Genomic DNA, 23967 nt, shown 5'->3' on the forward strand with positions numbered 1-23967 from the left:
TATTGCAATTGGTAGTCCTGTTGTTGACAATATTGGGCCATTGCTTAGTGTTGTACAGCGCCCAGTGAAAAAAATGACACCCACAACTTCAGGTCTGACATTGATCCATATTCTTCAGGGTTAAGTATCAATACAAGTATTATGTATCGTGTATGAGCGAATATTGAGAATAGGGTGTTATGTATGGAGGGGGGTTCAGGGAATGGGGGATATATTGAACATGGGCATAATGAGTATGGGGGTATTCAGTATGGGGGATATTGAGTATGAAGGATATCGAATGGGGGTTATTGAGTGTGGGGAATTAAGAATGGAATTTATCAGTATGATATTGAGTATGGGGGCTATTAAGTAAGGGGGGTGTATTGAGTATGGATGGTATTGAGTATGGGGGTATGGAGTATGGGGGTATTGAGTATGTGGGTGCATTGTGTATGGGTGGTATTGAGTATGGGCTAATTGAGTATGGGGGTGTATTGAGTATGGGGGTATAGATTATGGGGGCTATTCAGTATAGGGGTATTGAGTATGGGCTAATTGAGTATGCCAGGTATTGAGTAAGGGAGTATTGAGTTTGGGTTATTGAATATTGAATTATTGAGTATGGGGGTTATTGAGTATGGGGAATATTGTGTGTAGAATATTGAACATGGGGGTACTGAGTATGTGGGGTATTGAGTATGGAGGTTATTGAATATGGGGTATATTGAGTATGGGCTCATTGTTTAGCATGGGATAGTATTGAGTATTTGAGAGATTGAGCATGGGGGGTATTGTGTATGGGGATATTGGGTGTGGTGTAGAGTGTGGGTGTAGTGAATATGGGGTATGAGGGATTATTGAGTATGAGGTATTATGTATTCCGGGTATTAAGAGGACGGGGCAGATATAGAGGGAGCAATGCATGTTTTAATTGCGGCCGTGCAGATCACTGGCAACAGGAATGCCCCTTTAAAAGACAGGCAGCAGAAGGAGACTACCCGACCCAAAGGAGGGGGTACCCACCAAGGGGAGGACAGATGAGATACACTGACTTCTCCCAGGCAAACCCTTTCCCAACACAGGATTGACTAGCTAATTTAGTCATAAGGAATGTGAAAATATTTTACAAAAAATAGCTTTTATTGGGAGAGGGATTGAGTTTCGGAGCCATGAGGTCATGTTGCAACTGTACAAAACACTGGTGCGGCCGTATTTGGAGTATTGCGTGCAGTTCTGGTCGCTGCATTATAGGAAGGATGTGGAAGCATTGGAAAGGGTGCAGAGGAGATTTACCAGAATGTTGCCTGGTCTGGAGGGAAGATCTTATGAGGAAAGGCTGAGGGACCTATGTCTGTTTTTGTTAGAGAGAAGAAGGTTAAGAGGTGACTTAATAGAGGCATACAAGATGATCAGAGCATTAGATAGGATGGACAGTGAGAGCCTTTTTCCTCAGATGGTGATGGCTAGCACGAGGGGACATAGCTTTAAATTGAGGGGATATATATAGGACAGAGGTAGGTTCTTTACTCAGAGAGTAGTAAGGGCGTGGAATGCCTTGCCTGCAACAGTAGTGGACTCGCCAACATTCAGGCCATTTAAATGGTCATTGGATAAACATATGGATGATAATAGAATAGTGTAGATGGGCTTTAGATTGGTTTCACAGGTCGGCGCAACATCGTTCTGTGTCTGTGTCTGTGTGACTCTCCAATCGGACAGGGAACCTATTATTTATCTGCAGATAGGAGATCAACATCACCCATTTGTAATCGACACTGGAGCAGCCATGTCTTCGGTGCAATCAGAACTTCGACTACCACTATCCGACCACACCCAGCATTTGTCGGGGTTCCAAGGACAGGTGTGTGAGTATCCTATTTCTGAACCTGTGACAGTCATTTATGAGAATAAGTCTGCGGATCATCAGTTTGTGGTGACTACTGGATTGGACTGTAACTTGTTGGCCCGAGATTTACTGTGTATCTTCCAACTACAGCTAGAGTGCGGAGACGAAGGGGTAACGGTTCAATCATGGAGGATGAGACAACAGTGCTATATTTCTATCACTCCCCAGTGGTGGATGTTAGACATTGAACATTCACTACATCACGTTACCCTGGCCTATGACAGAACCAGACAAAACAGGGAGTTGGAGGACAAATACCGGCCGTTAATTGGGACCGAATGGCCAGTCAAGGTTACAGCTACAGTCACGGGAAAAGAAGGTACAGCCGATTTTGTTACAATACCACCACATTTATGGCCACAGTCAGTTTCTGTATGCCCTCATATTACACGTCAGGTCCACGACCAGTACCATGCCAAGGATCTGGGGCCTATGGTAAGGAGGGCAGTGGATCTTCCAGATCCAACAGAGTATGCACTTCAAGTCATGCCAGACGGCACTTCCATAAAATATTTTGAGGTCCCTGAAACGATTAACACTCGACTTCAGCATCACCGGGGACGTGACGTTTTGGAATATGTCAATCCACAGGTCTGGGCGCAATACCCATCACAAGTGGGATACCCCCTGAAACCCCAAGCTGCCCCGTCTATAGACAAATTAATCCGAGAGCTGTTGCAACAGGGTATTTTGGTCCCTTGCCAATCAGAATGTAACACCCCCATCCTTGCTGTGCCTAAACCAGCCAAACCAGACCAGTACCGATTAGTACAGGATTTACGTTCACTCAATGCCATCGCACAGCCGTTACATGCTCTCGTCCCTAACCCTGCCCACATACTGGCTCAAATTCCAGCTCGAGCCCGGGTGTTCGCCATAATTGACCGTTAGCACGCTTTCTTTGCCCTTCCACTCGCATCTGAAAGCCAATATTTGTTTGCCTTCACTTACAATGGACAGCAGTATACCTGGACCCGACTGCCTCAGGGGTTCGTCAACTCACCTACGCTCTTCTCCAGATGTCTGCAGACCCAACTCCAGGCCTTGACATTGGAGCATGGTTCCACTCTAGTGCAGTATGTAGATGACATATTGGTAGCGAGTCCTGACGAGCCTGGTAGCGAGTCCTGACGAGCCCAGTAACAGGGATGATGTGATCCAGTTATTAAACCAGCTATCCTCGTTGGGTTATGTTGTTTCACAATCAAAGGTCCTGGTGGCTCAGACAAAGGTCAAGTTCTTAGCAGTTTTACTTACAGCCACAGAAAGAAGTCTCGAACCCAGTAGGATTGAACCAATATGCCAATTCCCCACCCCTACCACAGCCAAGGAGGTCCGTCATTGGCTGGGTATGGTGAATTATTGTAGGCAGTGGATACCAAACATCGCTGTCTATACAAAGCTGCTGACGCCTTACACTAGTGATGGGGGGAATTTTACTCTCACCACTGAGGCACTCGAAACCTTCCGTTGCCTGAAGCAGGCCTTGTTACAAGCACCGGCCCTCGGTAGGCCCTTGTACGACCGACCGTTCCAGATATACTGTACTGTTCTGGAAGGATGTTCAACAGCGGTACTCACCAGCAACATGGGGACAAGCACTGGCCCGTAGCATATTACTCTTTAAACTTGATCCAGTGGCGTTGGGCCACCCTGTTTGCACCCAGATCTTGGCAGCGATATACAATAGTTTGCAGGCTGCTGCCAATATAACTCTCCAACAGGATATTACGGTGTATAGCTCCCACTCGGTCATCACACTACTGGGGCAACTGCAGACTCAGCATCTTACCGCAGCTCGTCAGAATAGGTATGAAATATACCTTTTGAACAATCCACGTCTGACATTTAAACACTGTACCACTATCAATCCAGCCTGTTTTCTTAGCGGTCCCCCTGTCCATGAGGATGCGCCTGGTCACGACTGTTTAGCCTTGATTCAGGAAACTACCACAATAAGGGACAATCTGATGATATTCCGTTAGAACAACCTGACATGATTATGTATGTTGATGGCAGTGCATTAGTAAGCCCCACTGGCCGGAGACTGTCCGGTTATGCAATCGTAGATCAGGATTGTCTGATCCGAGAAGCGGCCACTTTTCAGACCCCTTATTCAGCCCAACAAGCCGAACTTTTTGCCCTTACCCGTGCATGTATACTTGGGGTAGATCGTTGGGTAAATATTTACACTGACTCCCGATACGCCTTCGGGGTTGTTCATGACTTCGGACAGCTCTGGAAGAATAGGGGATTCCTTACCTCGGCCGGCACGGAAATATCCCACCGGGGTTTAGTTAATGACCTACTGCAGGCCCTCCTTATGCCCGCACAGATTTACGTTATTAAATGCGCTGCTCATACAAACGGTAAGACCCCAGTTGACGTTGGTAATGAACAAGCAGATTGTGCAGCGCGGACAGCCGCGCAAATTCAGCAAGTGATGGTGCCTAAAATGTTAAGTCAGACTAAACGATCTGCTATAAATAGGTCTGCTTCTGACAAGCCAATGCCAACCATCCAAGACGTCATAAGGTTACAGGAGGACGCTCCTGAGAGTGATAAACAAATGTGGAAACGGTTAGGTTGTACATATGATTCTGTTTCCTCTTTATGGACCACGCCAGCACATCAGACTTGTATGTCTGATGTACTGGCTTTATGGGTCATCGAATGTGTACACTTTGCAACTCATTGTAGGGCTCGGGGGACTAGTGATTTGTTGCTGAACACTTGGTGGCACCCTAAAATGCAGGGGTTGGCCCAGAGTATCAGTAATCGGTGTTTGATTTGTCAGCAATCTAACACCGGCAAAGGTATCCCTTGAGGTATGAGGCAAACCCCGTTGCCCAGTGGTCCCTTTGAGACGCTCCAAATGGATTACATTGAGTTGGAACGGTGTCAATGTTATAAATATGTTTTGGTTATTGTGGATGTGTTTAGCAGATGGGCGAGGTGTATCCGACTACCGATAATAAAGTTGCTACTGTGGTTAAGGTTCTGAGGCGGAAAATCATTCCCCAGTACGGCATACCAGCTCAGTTGAGTTCTGATAACGGGCCTCATTTTCTTGGACAGATTAACCTGCCTCCCTTCCCCAGCGCTGTTTTCCAGGCGTGGAGCATGATGGGGTGGCTACGCACCGCCTGTGTAATCTTCGGCCTCACCTCGCTTGGAGTGACATCGGCGACAGACATGGAAAAGGGAAATATCATCTACATCTGTAACCCCAACCAAACTACAAGGACATTTTGTTTATGCAGAGGTGACGTTCTTCGCTGCCCCCATATACGAGGATATGGTATCGACTCATGGAAGGTCATCAGGTTAACGGACAATGCAGGACTCATGAAGCAATTGCACCGGTCCCGGCGATGGGAAGGGAACATTATATGGACATTGCCTTGTTTTTGGAGTACATGTAAATTTGATTTTGGATGTGTTAAGATTGGTGCCATAAAGGTAAAGTCAGACCGTCAAGAGAGGGTAGGAAGAGGTTGTGAGAGAGAGAGGGGGACTAGAGAGAGGACGGGGCGTGTAACGAGGGAGTACAACTAGAACGTAGGTTATCAGGAGATACACTTAATTCATTTAGAGGCCCAGACTGAGGAAAACACGGGTAGTATGAATCTCTTCTACCAGCTTTACCACCGCTTGTATGGCCAGGGACGGGTTGTCTGCTACCCGAACCCCGCAGCAGTGTCTAGGATATTTTCTGTTTCACCGCTTTTTAGGCACTCCGCAAACGGTGGTTCATTGTCAGCGTCCCGAGACACCACCCGAGCAAGTCACTCTTCTTTATGATCCGGGTTCCGCACCACCGGCTATTTGCCTTCCCCTTCCTCGGGATAATTCCCACTCACAGTATGATAGGCTGCAACGGTGGAGGGCGTACATACCTAGCCACTTCACTCCCAATAGGGACTCCCGGTCGTACGAGAATTGTTTCAGCAGTGATGGGTATGGCTGTTTGCTGGTAGAGGTGGAAACAAATATAACATGTCTGTTCCCCACCTGTACGGACAGGGGGTGTCATATCACTCAGGCGTCTGGCCAATGCGTTTGTTACAACACCACCTGCGTTCCATTGAACGCCAGCCTCCAGCTCCTTTGTGGCTGGGCGAATGTCTCTCATATCACTGTTGGGACTAGGGCTTTCCGCATTGCTAGGAGGCCCGAATGGGCGTTCCAAAGCTAGATAATCTGGGCTACTGGGGGATCCCTACTCAACCGATATACTGATTGTGATGCTAGCCTGTACACGGAGCAAGGATACTACTTTTTTTAATGGCACAGCGACCAATGTTTTGTCACCCCCATTTCCCCGCCAAATTGCTATGGGGACTCTAGTCCCTACCACAGTCCCCTGCCCCTCAGCGTGGATACTGCATAATCAGTTAGCACGCCGGGCAGTCTCAGCTGAATTCTGCGAGAACTGGAAAAAAACTCAGGTTCTCGCACCCTACCGGGGCCACTCAGTCGGGTGGGGAATTCTGAGCGTCTTGACACTGGGAGGTGTGGGGGGTTCCTTGGCGGTTAGCGATAGGAATTATTTTATTTGTGGCCTTACCATCCTGGGAAACAAAACCTTGGGAGCCCGCGGGGCAATAACCAAGGAATTGTCTCAGCTGCGGTTGTTTGCAATGCAGAACCGGTATGCTCTTGACTATCTTCTGGCCCGTGAGGGTGGGGTATGCGCCATAGTGCAGGGCTAGTGTATCATGGGAGTTCAAGACCTAACCGCTAACATCACTAAATTTATGGATCGCATACGGGATCACCTGGACGGAATGCAGGACCCTGGCTCTTGGGGTAACTGGGGATTTGGAGGTTGGAAGGACTGGTTGATAAATATGGCCATGTATTTAGCAGTGGCACTCGGCTGCATCTTTGTGGGCCTGGCCATCCTTAAATGCGTGATGGGTAGAATGCAGGGTGCACTGTAACAGATAGACGCCCCTAGAATCTTGGCTGTTAGGATCCACGAGGGTGCAGCGGATGAAGGGGGGCTACAACAGGAACTGGAAATGCAGCGACAAATCTTTTTAGATGAGGGGCCGTAGCTACGGATTGGATAGATAGGTTATCATGAAATGATAAAAGGAGGGAATGACGAATGTGATATAAAATAGCAGACAAAGGATTTCAGAAAGCATGGCAAGGAAGGGGGAGGGTTGTCTGATAGAGGAGGAGAAAAGGATGCTGGGTAACAAGAGGCCAGGGTTAAGGAATGAGAAGTGAGCCAATTAGGATGTATGGCCAGGTCAGGAGGGGTATAGGATAACCTATGGGAATCGTGTATGTGAAACTTGGTGCCATTTGAATGTATTTGCAGAGATCCCTTTGTCTCGGACCTCATTCATTTCCAAGGGGTCCAGGAGCCTGGTTCTGTGTTCTGTGTCCCTGAGAAGCAAGTCAGACTTGCAAGTTGGTTAAAAATAAATAATACTATGCCTACAAATCCATCTCGAGTTTTATTGAGGCCAGACTGACGGGAAAAGAATTCAACATTTGTCAGGGGTATTGAGTAAGAGGATATTCAGTAAGGGGATATTGGGTATGGGGTTATCGAGTATGGGATTTATTGAGTTTTGGGGATTTGCCTCATAGCTCGAGGACCCGGGTTTGATCACAGCCCTGGGTCACTAACAGTGTGGAGTTTGCACATTCTCCCCATTTCTGCGTGGGTCTCACCCCCACAACCCAAAAATGTGCAGGATAGGTGGATTGGCCACGTTAAACTGCCCCTTAATGTGGAAAAAGATAATTGGGTACTCGAAATTAATTTTTTGAAAGTGTATGGGGGATTGATTGTGTGGTTACTGAGTGTGGGGGGGTGTATTGGGTATGGGGATATAGAGAGTGGGGCTATTGAGTATGAGGACATATTGAGTATGGGGATATAAGGCAGCACGGTGGCGCCGAGGTCCCAGGTTCGATCCCTGCTCTGGGTCACTGTCCGTGTGGAGTTTGCACATTCTCCCTGTGTCTGTGTGGGTTTCGCCCCCACAACCCAAAGATGTGGATTGGCCACGCTAAATTACCCCTTAATTGGAAAAATTGAATTGGGTACTCTAACTGTATTTTAAAAAAAAAGAGTATGGGGATATTGAGTGTGGGTTATTAAGTGTGGGATATATTGAGTACAGGGTATTGAGTATGGGGTTATTCAGCGTCATGTTGTTGAGTGAAAGAGGTATTTACTATGGTGAGAGTACTATTGAGGAGCACGGTGCATTGACTAATGTATTCGGGAGGTAAACAGGCCAAGGAAATACACAATAAATTGTATGTTTTTTAAAAATAAATTTAGAATACCCAATTATTTTTTTCCAATTAAGGGGCAGTTTAGCGTTGCCAATCCACCTAGCCTGCACATCTTTGGGAGGGGGGGATGAAACCCACGCATACACGGGAAGAACAATAAATGATAAGTTACTGAGAAACGTAAAGGAAGAGGGGATGAGATCCTTTATTATCTGGTGCGTGACACATAAGAAGGGTTACTCTAGAACTGTATGGAACACAAGTAATGCCACAGATAGAGCACTGTGCACAGTTCTGGTCACCAAATTACAGGAAGGATGTGGGCACCCTAGATTGGTTACAGAGGACGTTTACCAGGATGTTATCAGGACTGGAGAATTTTAGCTATGACGAAAGATGGGAGAGGCTGGAGTTGTTTTTTTTGGAACTAAAAGGCAAAGCAGAATTTAATTGAGAAGTGTATAATTATGAGAAGCCTGGACAGAGTGGATTGAAAGGATCTATTTCCCCGAACAGAAAGGACAATAACAAGGGAACGCTGAGTCAAAGTAGTTGGCAGAAGGATTAGAGAGGAGGATAATTTTTTTACTTCATGATTTTTCTCCAGAATTGCACACGGCAGCATCCTGGAGATTGATTTTCAATTCCTGGTGACTCCAGGACAATCTTGGAGGATTAGCAATACTACATTTTTTAAAAATTTAAGAGTACCCAATTATTTTTTTCCCAATTAATGGGCAATTTAGTGTGGCCAATCCACCTAGCCTGCACATCTTTGGGTTGTGGGGGTGAAACCCACGCAGACACGGGGAGAATGTGCAAACTCCACACGGACAGTGACCCTGGGCCGGGATTCGAACCCGGGTCCTCAGCGCAGTCCTAACCACCGTGTCACCGTGCCGCCCTCAATCCTACTTCAACTGTGCCCCAGAGATGGTTTTTATGCCCAGCAATGATACATAAATGATACATTAGGGCGGCACGGTAGCACAAGTGAGGGCGGCTCGGTAGCACAAGTGACTAACACTGTGGCTTCACAGCGCCAGGGTCCCAGGTTCGATTCCCTGCTGGGTCACTGTCTGTCAGGAGTCTGCATGTTCTCCCCATGTCTGCTTGGGTTTCCTCCGGGTGCTCCGGTTTCCTCCCACAATCCAAAGACGTGCAGGTTAGGTGGATTGGCCATGCTAAATTGCCCTTAGTGTCCAAAAGGTTAGATGGGGTTATTGGATTATGGGGATAGGGTGGAAGTGAGGGCTCAAGTGGGTCGGTGCAGACTCGATGGGCCGAATGGCCTCCTTCTGCACTGTATGTTTTAATCTAATCTAATAAAGGGCTGAATTGATTTAGGGTTGGGAAACAGAAGCAAGGATACCGAACTTACTTCACAGGGAGAAGAAGAACCATCAAAACAGGCATTACATGGCGGCACGGTGGTGCAGTGGTTAGCACTGCTGCCACATGGTGTTGAGGATCCGGGTTCGATCCCGGCTCCAGGTCACTGTCCGTGTGGAGTTTGCACATTCTCCCCGTATCTGCGTGTGTCTCGTCCCCACAACCCAAAGATGTACAGGGTAGATGAATTGGCCACGCTAAATTACCCCTTAAGTGAAATAAAAATAATTGGGTACTCTAAATTTATTGAAAAAAAGAAATGGGCATTACTGCAGGTTACCAAAACCTGAGCAAAGCACCTGGAGACAGGCACTCAAAATTACTCTAATTGAAAAAGGGCTACGGGAACCAATCAGAAGCTGGGAGTTACTGTGAACTATTTGCTAAAAGGACTGTATAGAATCATAGAATTTACAGTGCAGAAGAAGCCATTCGGCCCATCGAGTCTGCACTGGCCCTTGGAAAGAGCACCCTACTTAAGCCCACACCTCAATCCTAACCCTGTAACCCAGTAACCCCACCTAATCTTTTGGACACTAAGGGGCAATTTAGCAAGGCCAAGCCACCTAACCTGCACATCTTTGGACTGTGGAAGGAAACCGGAGCACCCGGAGGAAACCCACGCAGACACTGGGAGAACGTGCAAACTCCAGACAGAGAGTCATGCGACGCCAGAATTGAACTTGGGACCCTGGAGCTGCGAGGCAGCAGTGCTAACCAGTGTGCCACCCTGCCGTCCTCTGTGTCAAAGTGCCGCCCCTGTAATTTAAATACTAACACACTTTAATTCCATGTACAATGCGTTAGTATTTAAAGGGACGCCACTTTTTTGCAGTTTAAAGTCTTAGTTGCCTATCAAAGGAAAAAGTTTAGTCTGGAGAGTTGTTTTTAGTACTTTGCTGCAGTAAAAGTTTCAAAATGTGAAATTATTCTGTGACATTCTTCAGGAAGGTCAAATCTCTTTTTTAAAAGTTAATGATTTCTACGGTTAGCATGACAATTTGTGCACAAATAGCCCCAGGCCCTCTGCTCCTGCACCACCTTTAGAATTATTTTCTTAATTTATTATGACTAAATACCTATCGCACAAGGTTTTCTTTATGAAGCGTGTGGTCACAAGGCTAAATTTGCAATGTTAACGGATTAGCAAGGCACAGATTGTATTCTTACAGATAATATCTCCAAATGTAAAGAATGTGTATCCTGGTCTAGAAAACAGGCTGCTCTGTCTCTATACAAACATTGTTGACTGCATTTGCAGTCTTTTAATTTCACACTGTTAACCAGAGAGTGATTATAAAATGGAACACAATATAAGTGGACATAAATAACCCAAGCAGCAGGAACAAAAGGCACCATAAATGACAATAGCAAACCCAGCCCTGTCAACCCTGCAAGGTTTTCCCTACTAACATCTGGTGACTTCCGCTAAAGTTGGAAGAGCGATCTTGTCTAGCAACAGCCTGACAGTCATATTCATGGAGTCATACGTCGCAATGTCCCAGACACTACCATCATTATCCCTGGGTATGTCCTGTCCCATGCACAGAGTTGGGAGGGAGTTGCTCTGGGAGTCCTCAACATGAACTCTGGGCCACATGAAATCTCCTGGCATCAGGTCAAATGTGGGCAAGGAAACCTTTCTCTCTCAGCTGATGAGTCAGTGCTCATCCATGTTGGACACCACTTGGAGGAAGCACTGAGGGTGGCAAGGACACAGAATGTAGTGGGGGAAAGGCTCAGTAGCATAACTGATCGAGTCCTAAAGGACTAAACTGCGAGATTGGATCCAAGGCAAGTGGTGAAGAGCCAACAAGAGGGAAAAGCAGACTTTAACCTTGTCATGATATCCACATCAGCATATCATGGTACAATCACACACACACTGATGGACAGGTAGTTGGACCAACCAGCACACACATAACATCACAGCCAATCATCAGTGAGAGCACCAGGGAACACCACAGTTACCGCTCATTCTACCAGGAGATGGCTCAGAGCACAGAGCTCACAGCGTGCCACTCAGACATAGACCATGTGCTGAGTGCCTCACTAAGATAGTGATAGGGCTGGGTCCACAGGTTAGCTTGTGAAGCACGAACCCAAGCCAGCAGTTAGTAGTTGTCGTTGTTAAGACAATAGAACAGAGTTGTACCATCTACAGCCGTGTTGGATCATTTGTGCATCGGAACACCCAACACGACATGGTACCAGTAGTGGAAGCTAACCAGCGACTGTGAGACCTACCTGCACCCTTTCAGAAATCCGCCATCCTGCTCCATGGAAAACATCAGCCTGCAGCAGCCGCTCCGAATCGCTGGAAATCTTGGAGTAAAATGGAAGCTGTTTAAGCAGCGCTTCCAGCTCTTCCTCGAAGCCACAGACAGGGAGAAAGCATCGGACACCAGGAAGATCGCCCTCCTCCTCTCCATGGCGGGTCAACACGCCATCCACATCTAGAACTCCCTGGCATTCACGGAAGGCGAGGGCAAGACAAAATATAAGACAGTGCTTCTGAAGTTCGAGGAACACTTCAGCGTGGAAGTCAATGAGAGCTTCGAGAGGTACCTCTTCCAGCAGCGCCTGCAGGGTAAGGATGAGCCTTTCCAATCTTACTTGACACACCTCCGTATCCTCGCGCAGTCCTGCGGCTATGAGGCCACCTCCGACTCCATGATATGGGATCAGATAGTTTTTGGGGTCATCTCGGACACCCTACGCCAGCAGCTCCTTAAAATAAAGCGCCTCACCCTAGCGACTGCCATCGAGACCAGCGTCCTCCATGAGAACACGACCAGCCAGTACTCCCAAATCCAGGCGGCCGAAACGGCACGGCACGGGTCCTACGAGGCAGAGCGGGTCCAGTCGATCGAGTTCCTCCCGGCCCGCGGCCCGGACGAGGGTGGCCATTTTGCGCACTTTACGAGGCCTCCCGCGCTTGTACACGCCAAAATAGGGGACGTTGACGCAGAGGGACGCGATGCGCAGGCGCGCTCTACGCAGGACCGCACCGCACATGCGCGGTGGAGCAACGAACACCATGACGTCACGACGTGCGGCAACTTTGGCTCCGCCCACTTAAAGCGGCAATGTCCGGCCAAAGCGCGACAATGCCTCCGCTGTGGCAGGATGGGCCACTACGCTGCCTGCTGTCGAGCAGCTCAACCTGCCAACACCCAACAATTCCGCCAGCCTCGCAGGGACGTGCGGGCGATTCAGCTCCCCTACACTGAGTCATATCCTGATAGTATGCAGACCAGCGATACCGAAGACAGGGAGCCCTTCCGCATTGCGGGAATCCCCAAGAACTGGATGTCCCCAAATCGGAACCACCAGCCGCTGCCAGTGCCCAGCATTGATCCGGGCGATGAGTGGTGTGCCACCCTAACGGTCAACCGATCACAGATCACATTTCGCCTGGACACTGGTGCCTCCGCCAATCTCCTCGCATGGTCAGCCTTCCAGACCTTGAAGGTTAAACCACCGATTCTGCCATCCCACTGTCAGCTGGTTGACTACAATGGAAATGTCATCCCGGCCACGGGGTCCTGCCAGCTCGATGTTACACACAACTCACACAAAGCCACATTATCATTTGAAATCATTGGATCCTCGAAGGACTCTCTGTTAGGTGCACAGGCGTGCAAGATCCTCCACCTCGTTCAGCGGGTACACACTATGTCTCCAGAAGGCACGTCCGATTTCCCGGATGCAGACTTTAGGGCGCAGCTCCACCCGCTCCTCGCCACACAACCAGGAGGTTTACGAGGGCATGGACACACTGCCCTACACGTACAAAATACGGCTCAAACCGGACACCACCCTGGTCATTCACGCACCTCGTAGGGTCCCAGCACCACTCAAGGGCCACCTCAAGCAGCAGCTGCAGGACCTGCAGGACCAAGGAGTGCTTTCCCGGGTCACGGAGCCAACGCCATGGGTCAGCTCCATGGTGTGCGTTAAGAAGGCCTCCGGCGAGCTCCGAATCTGTATCGACCCAAAAGATTTGAATCACAACATCATGAGGGAATGCTACCCCATACCCAAATGAGAAGAGATCACGAGCGAAATGGCTCGGGCAAAAATATTCACCAAGCTTGGTGCCTCAAAGGGCTTTTGGCAAATTCAATTGGATCAGTCCAGCAGGAAGCTGTGCACTTTCAACATGCCATTTGGCAGATCCTGCTACAATAGGATGCCATTCGGTATCATCTCGGCCTCCGAAGTGTTCCATCGCACCATGGAACAGATGATGGAGGGCATCGAAGGGGTACGCGTCTACGTAGACGACGTTATCATCTGGTCCACCACACCACAGGAGCACATCAGTCGTCTCCAGCGTGTCTTTGCATGGATATGAGATCAGGGCCTGTGCCTCAACCGAGCCAAGTGCTCCTTTGGCCAGACTGACCTAACGTTTTTGGGGGACCACATCTCCCGGTCGGGTGTGCGGCCGGATGCCGACAAAGTGGCAGCCATCGCAGCCATCAGACAAGGCAGTGCTGCGCTTTCTCAGGATGGTCAACTTCCTGGGGAAGTTCATTCCTAACCTTGCTTCGCACACGACTGCTCTTCGCCACCTGATCAAAAAGACAACGGAATTCCAGTGGCTGCCCGCACACCAGAGTGAATGGGAGGAGCTCAAGGTCAAGCTCACCACCGCCCCGGTACTGGCGTTTTTCTTTTTAAAAAAAATATATTTATTAAATTTTTAAAAACAATTTTTCTCCCTTACAAACAATAACCCCCCCCCCCCGTAACAAAAAAAAAGAAACGAGAAATCACGCGGAGCAAGATATATACATGGCAAAATAGTATATTTACATAGCTTTGTACACTGGCTCTCTCCCGTACGTGCCAGTTTCCCCGACTCTTCATGTTATCTCTTGCTCATCCACCCCCCCAGGCAGCTCCCCATCCCCCCCCCCCCCCCCAGGTTGCTGCTGCTGCTGACCGACCTTCCTCTAACGCTCCGCGAGATAGTCTAGGAACGGTTGCCACCGCCTGTAGAACCCCTGCGCATACCCTCTCAAGGCGAACTTAATCCTCTCCAACTTTATGAACCCAGCCATATCGTTTATCCAGGCCTCCACGCGGTACTGGCGTTTTTCGATACCACACGGGAAACAAAGATCTCAACTGACGCCAGCCAGTCCGGCATTGGGGCAGTACTCCTGCAACGGGACGACACCGCATCATGGGCCCCAGTCTCCTATGCGTCGCGGGCCATGACCCCCACAGAACAGCGTTTTGCGCAGATTGAGAAGGAGTGCCTAGGCCTGTTGACTGGTATCGACAAGTTTAACGATTATGTATCTGGTCTTCCGCAGTTCACTGTGGAGACCGACCATCGCCCATAGTCGGCATCATTCAGAAGGACCTCAACGTTATGACCCCTCGCCTCCAGCGCATTCTGCTCAAGCTCCAGAGGTACGACTTCCAACTTGTCTACACCCCGGGGAAGGATCTCATCATCGCAGATGCTCTGTCCAGGGCGGTCAACACACCACCCGACTTGGAGGGGTTCGTTTGTCAGGTCGACGCACAAGTAGCCTTCACATCGGCCAATCTGCCGGCCACTGATACACGTCTGGCCCACATTCGCCGTGAGACTGCGGCTGACCCCCTTCTACAGCGTGTAATGCGCCACATGACGGAAGGGTGGCTCAAGGGGCAGTGCCCACAATTTTACAATGTCCGGGACGACTTGGCCGTCATTGATGGTGTCCTCTTGAAGTTGGACCGGAGCGTGATCCCACACAGCATGCACCGGCTTGTCCTCGAACAACTGCACGAAGGCCATCTCGGAGTTGAAAAGTGCAGGCGGAGGGCCCGAGAGGCAGTGTACTGGCCGGGCATCAGCGACGACATCGGCAACATGGTGCTCAATTGCCCCACCTGCCAAAGATTTCAGCCGGCGCAACCCCCTGAGACGCTTCAGCCCCATGAGTTGGTCACGTCCCCCTGGGTGAAGGTGGGCATGGACCTCTTCATGCGCTCGGCAGGGACTAGATCATTCTGATTGACTACTTCTCAAGTTATCCGGAGGTCATACGCCTGCGCGACATTACGTCATCAGCTGTCATGCGGGCATGCAAAGAAACCTTCGCTCGCCATGGAATTTCCCGCACCGTCATGTCTGACAACGGGCCTTGCTTTGCAAGCCAAGAATGGTCTTCCTTTGCCACTTCATACAACTTCACACACGTGACGTCCAGTCCCTTGCATCCTCAGTCAAATGGCAAGGCGGTAAAGGGCGTTCACATTGTGATGCGGCTCCTCTGCAAGGCTGCTGATGCCGGATCTGACTTCTGTTTAGCCCTGCTGGCCTATCGCTCGGCCCCACTGTCCACGGACCGCTCACCAGCCCAGCTGTTGATGGGTCGCATCCTCAGGACCACTGTGCCGTCCATTCATGTTCCTGATCCCAACCATGCTCCAGTTTTGCGAAGGATGCAACAACAGCGTGCTCAGCAGAAGGTGGCACATGACACTCGGGCGACTGATCTTCCTGCCCTGGCGCCTGGAGACAACGTACGCATACACCTACCGGAGGGTGGCTGGTTGGCAACCGCCGAGGTTCTCCGCCCTGTGGCTCCCCGCTCATTCCTGGTTCGCATGCCTGATGGCTCCATTCGCCGGCGCAATTGGCGGGCCCTTCAGCTGCTTCCGCGCTCGCTACGTGATCATACTCCGGTGCCACGCCCTCCTGTTGGTCCCTGATGTCGACTTTGTTGAGCTTCCTGCCACTTCCTCTCTCGCCCGTGGCCAGGCCCATTCCTCAGCCGGTGGATCCTGACCCACCCTTGAGGCGGTCAACCCGAATTCGTCGCCCACCTGAGAGACTTGACTTATGAGCCTGTTAGCACATTGGACTCACTGAATTGTTTTACAGTACTGTTAACGAGTTTCTTTTCTTGTCGTTCATTGTTCCAGAGGTTTTCTCTCGTCGTTTGCTGATTGCATTTGTTCTGTCATTGGTACAACCTCGTTGCTCTGTTGCACCTGACACCTTCCTCTGTATATAGTTCAGCCTCATGTACATGTTGTAAATATTGCACACACATACTCAGATGCACTCAGTACACATTTCTATTTATTAGCATGTAGGCACATATCCTTGTGAAAGGGGGGGGGGGATGTCATGATGTCCACATCATCATATCATGGTGCAATCACACACACACTGATGGACATGTAGTTGGACCAACCAGAACACACATAGCTTCGCAGCCAATCACCAGTGAGAGCACACGCACTATAAAACAGGGACCACTACAGTTCCCGCTCATTCTATCAGGAGATAGCGCAGAGCACAGACCTCACAGCGTGCCACTCAGACATAGACCATGTGCTGAGTGCCTCACTAAGATAGTGATAGGGCTGGGTCCACAGGTTAGCTGGTGAAGCACGAACCCAAGCCAGCAGTTAGTAGTTTAAATTTTTTTTTTATTTATTAAAGTTTTTTACCAACACAATTTTTTCCCCTTACAAACAATAACCCCCCCCCCCCCCCCCGTCGTAACAAAATAACACGAAATCGCACTGAGCAAGATATATACATGGCAAAATGGTATATTTACATAGCTTTATACACTGGCTCTCTCCAGCACGTGCCAGTTTCCCCCACCCTTCATGTTATCTCCTGCTCATCCATTCCCCCAAGCAATTCCAGCAGTTAGTAGTTGTCGTTGTTAAGACAATAAAACAGAGTTGTACCATCTACAGCCGTGTTGGATCATTTGTGCATCGGAACACCCAACACGACAAACCTGTTCTCCCTAATCTACCTGGCACAGATGCAATTGGCTATGACAGTATTCATAGAAGTAACCACCACACAGTCTTCGCAGAGACAAAGTCCGAGCTTCAGGTTGAGGATTCCCTCCACTATGTTTTGTGGCACCACCACCAGACTAAATAGGATTGATTTCAAAAATATCTAGCAACTCAAAACTGGGCATCCATAGGTGCTGTGAACCATCAGCAGCAGTAGAATTGTACTCAACCATGATCTGTAACCTCATGGCACATCCCCCACTCTTCTATTACCAGCAAATAGACAGATCAACCTTGGTTTAATGAAGAGTACAAGGGGGCATGCTAACAGGCATCCCTAAAAATGAGGTGTCAACCTGGTGAAGCTACAGCACAGGACTACCTTGTAAATCAGTGGAAGGAGCAGATGATGGACAGAACTAAGGAATCCCACAACCAACAGATCAGCTCTCAGCTCTGCAGTCCTGCCACATCCCAGTTGTGAATGGTGGTGGACAATTAAACAACAAACTGGAGACGGAAGAGGTTGTACAAATAGCCTCATCCCCAATGATGGTGAGCCCAGTAAAGATAAGGCTGAAACATTTGATACCAGAGTTGCCGAGTGGATGATTTATCTCGACCTTCTCCTGAGGACCCAGTCATCAGCCAATTTGATTTACCCCATGTGGCATCAAGAAACAGCTGAAGGCACTGGATGCTAAGGAGCCTGACAACATTCAAGCAATAGTACTGAAGACTTGTGCTCCAGAACTTGCCACGCCTCCAGCCAAGCTGTTCCAGTACAGCTACAACACTAGCATCTATCCAGCAATATGGTAAATTGTCAGGGCAGCACGGTGGTGCAGTGGTTAGCACAGCTGCCTCACGGCGCCGAGGTCCAGGTTCGATTTTGGGTAACTGCCCGTGTGGAGTTTGCACATTCTCCCTGTGTTTGCATGGGTTTCGCCCCCACAACCCAAAGATGAACAGTGTAGGTGGATTGGCCATGCTAAATTGCCCCTTAATTGGAAAAAGAATTGGCACTCAAAATTTATTTAATTTTTTTTTTTAAATGTGGTAAATTGTCCAGGTATGTCTGTACACAAGAAACAGGACAAATCCAACCCAGCCAATCACCTGGGTTGATCGGTCTACTCTCGATCATCCCAGGACATCACTGCAGGAGTTCCTCAGGGTAGCGTCCTAGCCCAACCATCTTCAGCTGCTTCATCAATGATTTTCTCTCCACCATAAGGCCAGATGTGGAGATGTTCACTGACGATTGCACAATGTTCAACACCATTTGTGACTCCTATATTCCTATATTGTGCCTATATTCAGCAAGACCTGGACAACATTCAGGCTTGGGTTGATAAGTGGCTAGCAACATTTCTGTCACATAAGTGCAAGGCAATGATCATTTCCAACAAGAATGCATCTAACCATCACCCCTTAACATTCAATGGCATTTCTCATTACTAAATCCCCTACTATCAACATCCTGGGGGGTTACCATTCACCAGAAACTAAACTTGACTAACCATATAAATACTGTGGCTACAAGAATAGGTCAGAGGTTGGGAATTCTGCAGCTGCTGATTTCCCAAACCCTGTCCATTATCAAGTAGATGCAGAGATGTGCTGGAATACGTGCTTGGATGAGTGTCACTCCAACAACACTCAAGAAACTCGACACCTTCCAGGACAAAGCAGCCCGCTTGATTGAAAGCCCGTTCATCACCTCCAACATTCACTCCCTCCACCATCGATGCACAGTAGGAGCAGTGCATACCATCTACAAGATGCATCGCAGGAACTCACCAATGTTTACTCGACAGCACCTTCCAAAACTGTGACTTCTACCACATAGTAGGACAAGGGGAGCAGATGCATGGGACCCACCACCACCTGCAAGATCCCCTCCAAGTTACACACCATCCTGACTTCGAAATATATCGCCGATCCTTCACTGACGCTGGGTCAAAATTCTGGAACTCCCTCCATAAAGCATTGTGGATGCATCTACACCACATAGACTGCAGTGGTTCAAGAAGGCAGCTCACCACCCACCTTCTCAAGGGCAATTAGGGAAGGGAAATAAAAATGCTGGCCTGGTTAGCAACACCCACGTCCCATGAAAGAGTAAACAAAAATGGCCAGGAGGGAGGAGCTTCTCATTGATTACCTAAGCAACAAGGTGTTGCCATTTAGCAATGGCATACTTACCAAAGGAGGAGGAATGTGTCAGCACCATGTTGGCTTTCTGGAAATTTCAGGCATGTTCTTGTGGTGCACAGTTGGTCAAAATAAACTAATAACAAGAATGCAAAATTGCACTGCTGCTTTTTATGAACAGGAAGGCCATTGTCCCGCAGAAGAACAATGAATGGTGCAGATAGGTATTTATTGAGCAGAATAAAATGCCAAGTGAATTAACAAAAGTGAATATATTAACCATTCCTCCAGATTATTTTTAGTTCTTTACTGAACGCTTACATGTTATAACAATCTACATAGCATCTTGATTGGGTTTAGGCATGCAGTATTGCTCAATTTTCTGAGGGAATTGTTTTTGCAACATCCCCACATTAACCAGAAAGTTAACAGGAGCTACTGCTTTGATATGTTTGAGAATCATATGGACCTGAGAGATCACAGAGGTATTAATAATAGAAACACGAGGGCGTCATGTGGTGCAGTGGTTACACTGGAACTACGGCGCTGAGGACCCGAGTTCGAATCCCAGCCCTGGGTCACTGGCCATGTGGAGTTTGCTCATCCTTCCCGTGCCTGCATGGGTTTCACCCCCACAACCCAAAGATGTGCAGGTTAGATGGATTGGCCACGCTAAATTGCCCCTTAATTGGAAAGAAAAAATTGGGTCCTCTAATTTGAAAAAAAATAGAAACACTGGCTTTAAAAAACAGGCAGTAAGAGATAGGGAGGCTTTCTTCGAAAGCCACCTATCTCAATAAATTGAAGGAAAATCCCACTGGATGGGAACATTGGGAATTGGCAAAGATTCAAATAATTGCAACCCAAGGCTTTAAATAACAATACTAATAATCTTTATTATTGTCACAAGTAGGCATACATTAACTCTGCAATGAAGTTACTGTGAAAATCCCCTAGTCGCCACATTCCGACGCCTGTTCAGGTACACTGAGGGAGAATTCAGAATGTCCAAGTCACCTAACAAGCACATCTTTCGGGACTTGGTGGAAAAGGGAGCACCCGGAGGAAACCCACGCAGACACGGGGAGAACATGCAGACTCCATACAAACAGTGACCCAAGCAGGAATTGAACCTGGGACCCTGGCGTTGTGAAGCAACAGTGTGAACCATTGTTGAATTTAATAAGAATTGTAGCTGGCAATAATCACAAAAAGCTACTGACTTACTATAAAATCAAACTGATTCACTAGGTTCCTTCAGCAATGGAAGCCTATCATCCTTAACTGCTTTGGGCTACGTGTGACATCCTAGTTGTACTGAGAAGATGCAACATCAACCACATATAGACACGTACTCTGTGGTTATCTCTTAATGACCTGAAAGAATTAGGGAGTATTTTCTTGTCAATGTTGCTGATGTCCGAGAACAAATATTTTATAAGATTAGACACGGTCACTGGGGATCAGAGATTTAACACAATTCGCTATAGATCCAGGAGGAAGAGATGAGGAGAATTTTCTTTCACTCAGATAATGAGAGGATCTGGAATTTTCTACCTGGAAACATGCTGATTCCATAAAATAACTTTAAGTAGGGAGTTGACCAGATACTTGAGGATGGGACACTTACTGAGTTACGGACAAAAATCAGGCACTAAGCCGGGTCACTGTCCGTGTGGAATTTGCACATTCTCCCCGTGTCTGCGTGGGTCCCACCCCACAACCCAAAAAGATGTGCAGGTTAGGGGGATTGGCCGCGCTAAATTGCGCCTTAATTGGAAAAAAAGAATTTGGTAATCTAAATTTGTTTTTTAAAAATCAGGCACTAAGCATGGCTGCACTTTCAAAGAGCCAGCACAGAGATGAAGGGCCAGAGGATCTGCTTCTGTGCTGTCATTTTCTATTATTCAATGGTTTCTAATGAATGCCACATGCATTCATAGAATGGGCCCTTAAATCTAGAGATTCAAGGGTTAGAGAACCCCCACAAATAAGCAAGTGGGAGTTTGAGGTATAAAATACAAATAGGTCAAAGGTCAACAAAGGGGGAAAAAAATCAATGCTAAGAACCCCCTAAGCTCTAACAGTGTCCTAAATTCATCTAACAGATTGAGCGGTGGAAGCATTTTCTTGACCGCAGGACAACAACACATATTTCAACACATATTTCAGTCCAGTACATGACAGATAATTGGTATATATTGAGATGATAAATATGGGAGAGTGCCCATTTATTCCAAAAACTAATGGTCTACCAATCGACTCATATTCCCAGAAACTCCCTAATGTATTTAGCAGGCCAACAATCACAGAGAGAAAGAAGCATTCTTGTCAAACCTCTTTGGACAGAACCTCCCAAATCCATGGACTCACCCAGCAAGAAGGACAAGGGCAGCAGATGCCGGGGAACATCACCTCAACCATGGTCCCCTCCGAGCCACTCACCGTCCATTCCTTCACTGTGGCTGGGTCAAAATCTCCCTCTCTAACAGCAGAGTGGGTGTACCTACACCCTAATGGACTGCAGCAGTCTAAGAAGATTGCTCACCACCACCTTCTCAAAGGCAATAAGTGCCAGTTGTGCCAGTGAAACCAACATCCCCTGATTTATTTGAAGTCTCCAACTTTGGTCTAAAAAGAGAACCACCGCCTCTTTGATGTATTCGAACTTAAAAGAGAAAACGAGCACAAACTTGTTATTGGCTGCTGCACACTTAACTGGGCAGCCCCACGGTCAATGGTAAAACATCGCCCCTTTGCTGGTTGTTGGTCAGAATCACGATTTTAGATCCCAAAAAGAATGAAAGGATGGTGCGAAAGCTCACCTGTGCAGAGGAGAAACTGCCCGCACACTCTGTGGCAGCAGAGATCACACCAGACATTCTCACACACCAGGCGGATAAAGCGATGCCCTTCTCCCCTCTCCTCCTTAACCCGGGGGTCTTTAGCCTGGGTGAAGATGGTCCTCACGTCTGGGGGTCGGTACCTCTTCCGCCCCTTGGCCAGGGGACTGTGCTCCTCCTTCGCCTCCCAGCCAGGCGCCCTGAACCTCGGCTCTGCCTCGCTGTCCTTCCCGCCAGGGAGCGGACACTGTGCAGGGACACCCAGCGCGTTCCTGGGCACTTTTAAACCTTTCATTTCTCTCTTCCCTTTGCTTCTTTCTCCTCAGGAATATTTTTGTCCCCCTTTTCCTGGTCCCCAACAACATACGATTTGTGCAGAGAGAGAGAGAGAGAGAGCTCTGGATACAGACCACAAACTGCTTCAGTAACAGCTGAGATCAGATTTCAGTGTAGCAGCCCTGCCAGACTGCACTGCACCCGCTCTCCCAGGTATTGAGGAAGTCACTGTTCATTGGCATCTTTATGCAGCAAGGGGTGTGTTGTATTGCTTTTTAGAAGATTTGTTTTTTTAAGAATAGAAACTGCTTATGTTCAGCAGTCACCAGAATCTCCAATGAAATGTAGATCCTGAAAAAGGAGGTCTCGTTAATCTGGCAGTCAGCTGATCTCTCTACATTCATCAGCAGGCCAAGCAGCATATAATTCCCAATCAATAAACTGAGCGTTGTCATTTCGATAGTAACACTGTGGGCGAATACAGCGGATGCTGAGGGTCTGAAATAAAAACAGAAAGTGCTGGAAAGACACAGCAGGGCCGGCAGGCCCCGTGAAGGAGAAACAGTTAACGTTTTGAGTCCAGGACCTGTCATCCGAACACATTTGCAAGAAGGCTTCTGCTGTGTGGCCATGAGCTATGAGATTGTACCCAAAATGCACCCAAAATTGCGCTGGTTTGGTGGAAGGGTAGGTTTAGGATAAAATTCATTTGGATAATGCTGAAAACGAAATAAATCAGTACAATAGGGCAGCGTAACATCAGAATTGAAGCAGGAGGAGGCCACTCAAGGGCAGCACGGTGGCACAGTGGTTAGCACTGCTGCCTCACAGCACCGAGGTCCCAAGTTCGATCCCAGCTCTGGGTCACTGTCCGTGTGGCGTTTGCACATTCTCCCCGTGTTTGTGTGGGTTTCGCCCCCACAATCCAAAGATGTGCAGGGTAGGTGGATTGAACACGCTAAATTGACCCTTAATTGGAAAAAATGAATTGGGTACTCTAAATTTTTTTATTTTTAAAAAATTTTTTGAGAAGGAGTAGTTCACTCAGCCCCTCGAACCTGCTCGGCTATTCGACAAGCAGAATCATCCTCTCCACATCCATCTTGTCAAGTCCCCTCACGATCTTACATGTTTCAATGAAGTCATCTCTTACTCTTCTAAACTCCAGCAGATACAATTGTAGCCTATCATAGACTCCCTACAGTGCAGAAGGAGGCCATTCGGCCCATCAACTCTGCACCGACACTCTGAAGCAGCCCCCCCCCCACATAGAATCATAGACTCATAGAATTTACAGTGCAGAAGGAGGCCATTCGGCCCATCAACTCTGCACAGACTCTCTGAAGCAGCCCCCCCATAGAATCA

At 48.2% G+C, this 23967-nt stretch overlaps 1 protein-coding gene across 2 annotated transcripts in view; it reads right to left on the minus strand.

Annotated features, from left to right (window-relative positions):
• Window positions 1-22815, minus strand: part of rassf3 (Ras association domain family member 3) — a 289232-nt gene extending 266417 nt beyond the window's left edge. The window contains exon 1 of one of the 2 annotated variants that reach the window (XM_072484991.1): window positions 22309-22815. In XM_072484991.1, coding sequence (XP_072341092.1) covers window positions 22309-22621 — 313 coding nt within the window. In that variant the 5' untranslated portion in view covers window positions 22622-22815. The remainder of the gene's footprint in view (window positions 1-22308) is intronic. The other variant, XM_072484993.1, reaches the window with a different exon arrangement.
• Window positions 22816-23967: the final 1152 nt, after the last annotated feature.

This window comes from Scyliorhinus torazame, chromosome 19, assembly GCF_047496885.1.
Source record: "Scyliorhinus torazame isolate Kashiwa2021f chromosome 19, sScyTor2.1, whole genome shotgun sequence".
NCBI classification, from domain to species: domain Eukaryota; kingdom Metazoa; phylum Chordata; class Chondrichthyes; order Carcharhiniformes; family Scyliorhinidae; genus Scyliorhinus; species Scyliorhinus torazame.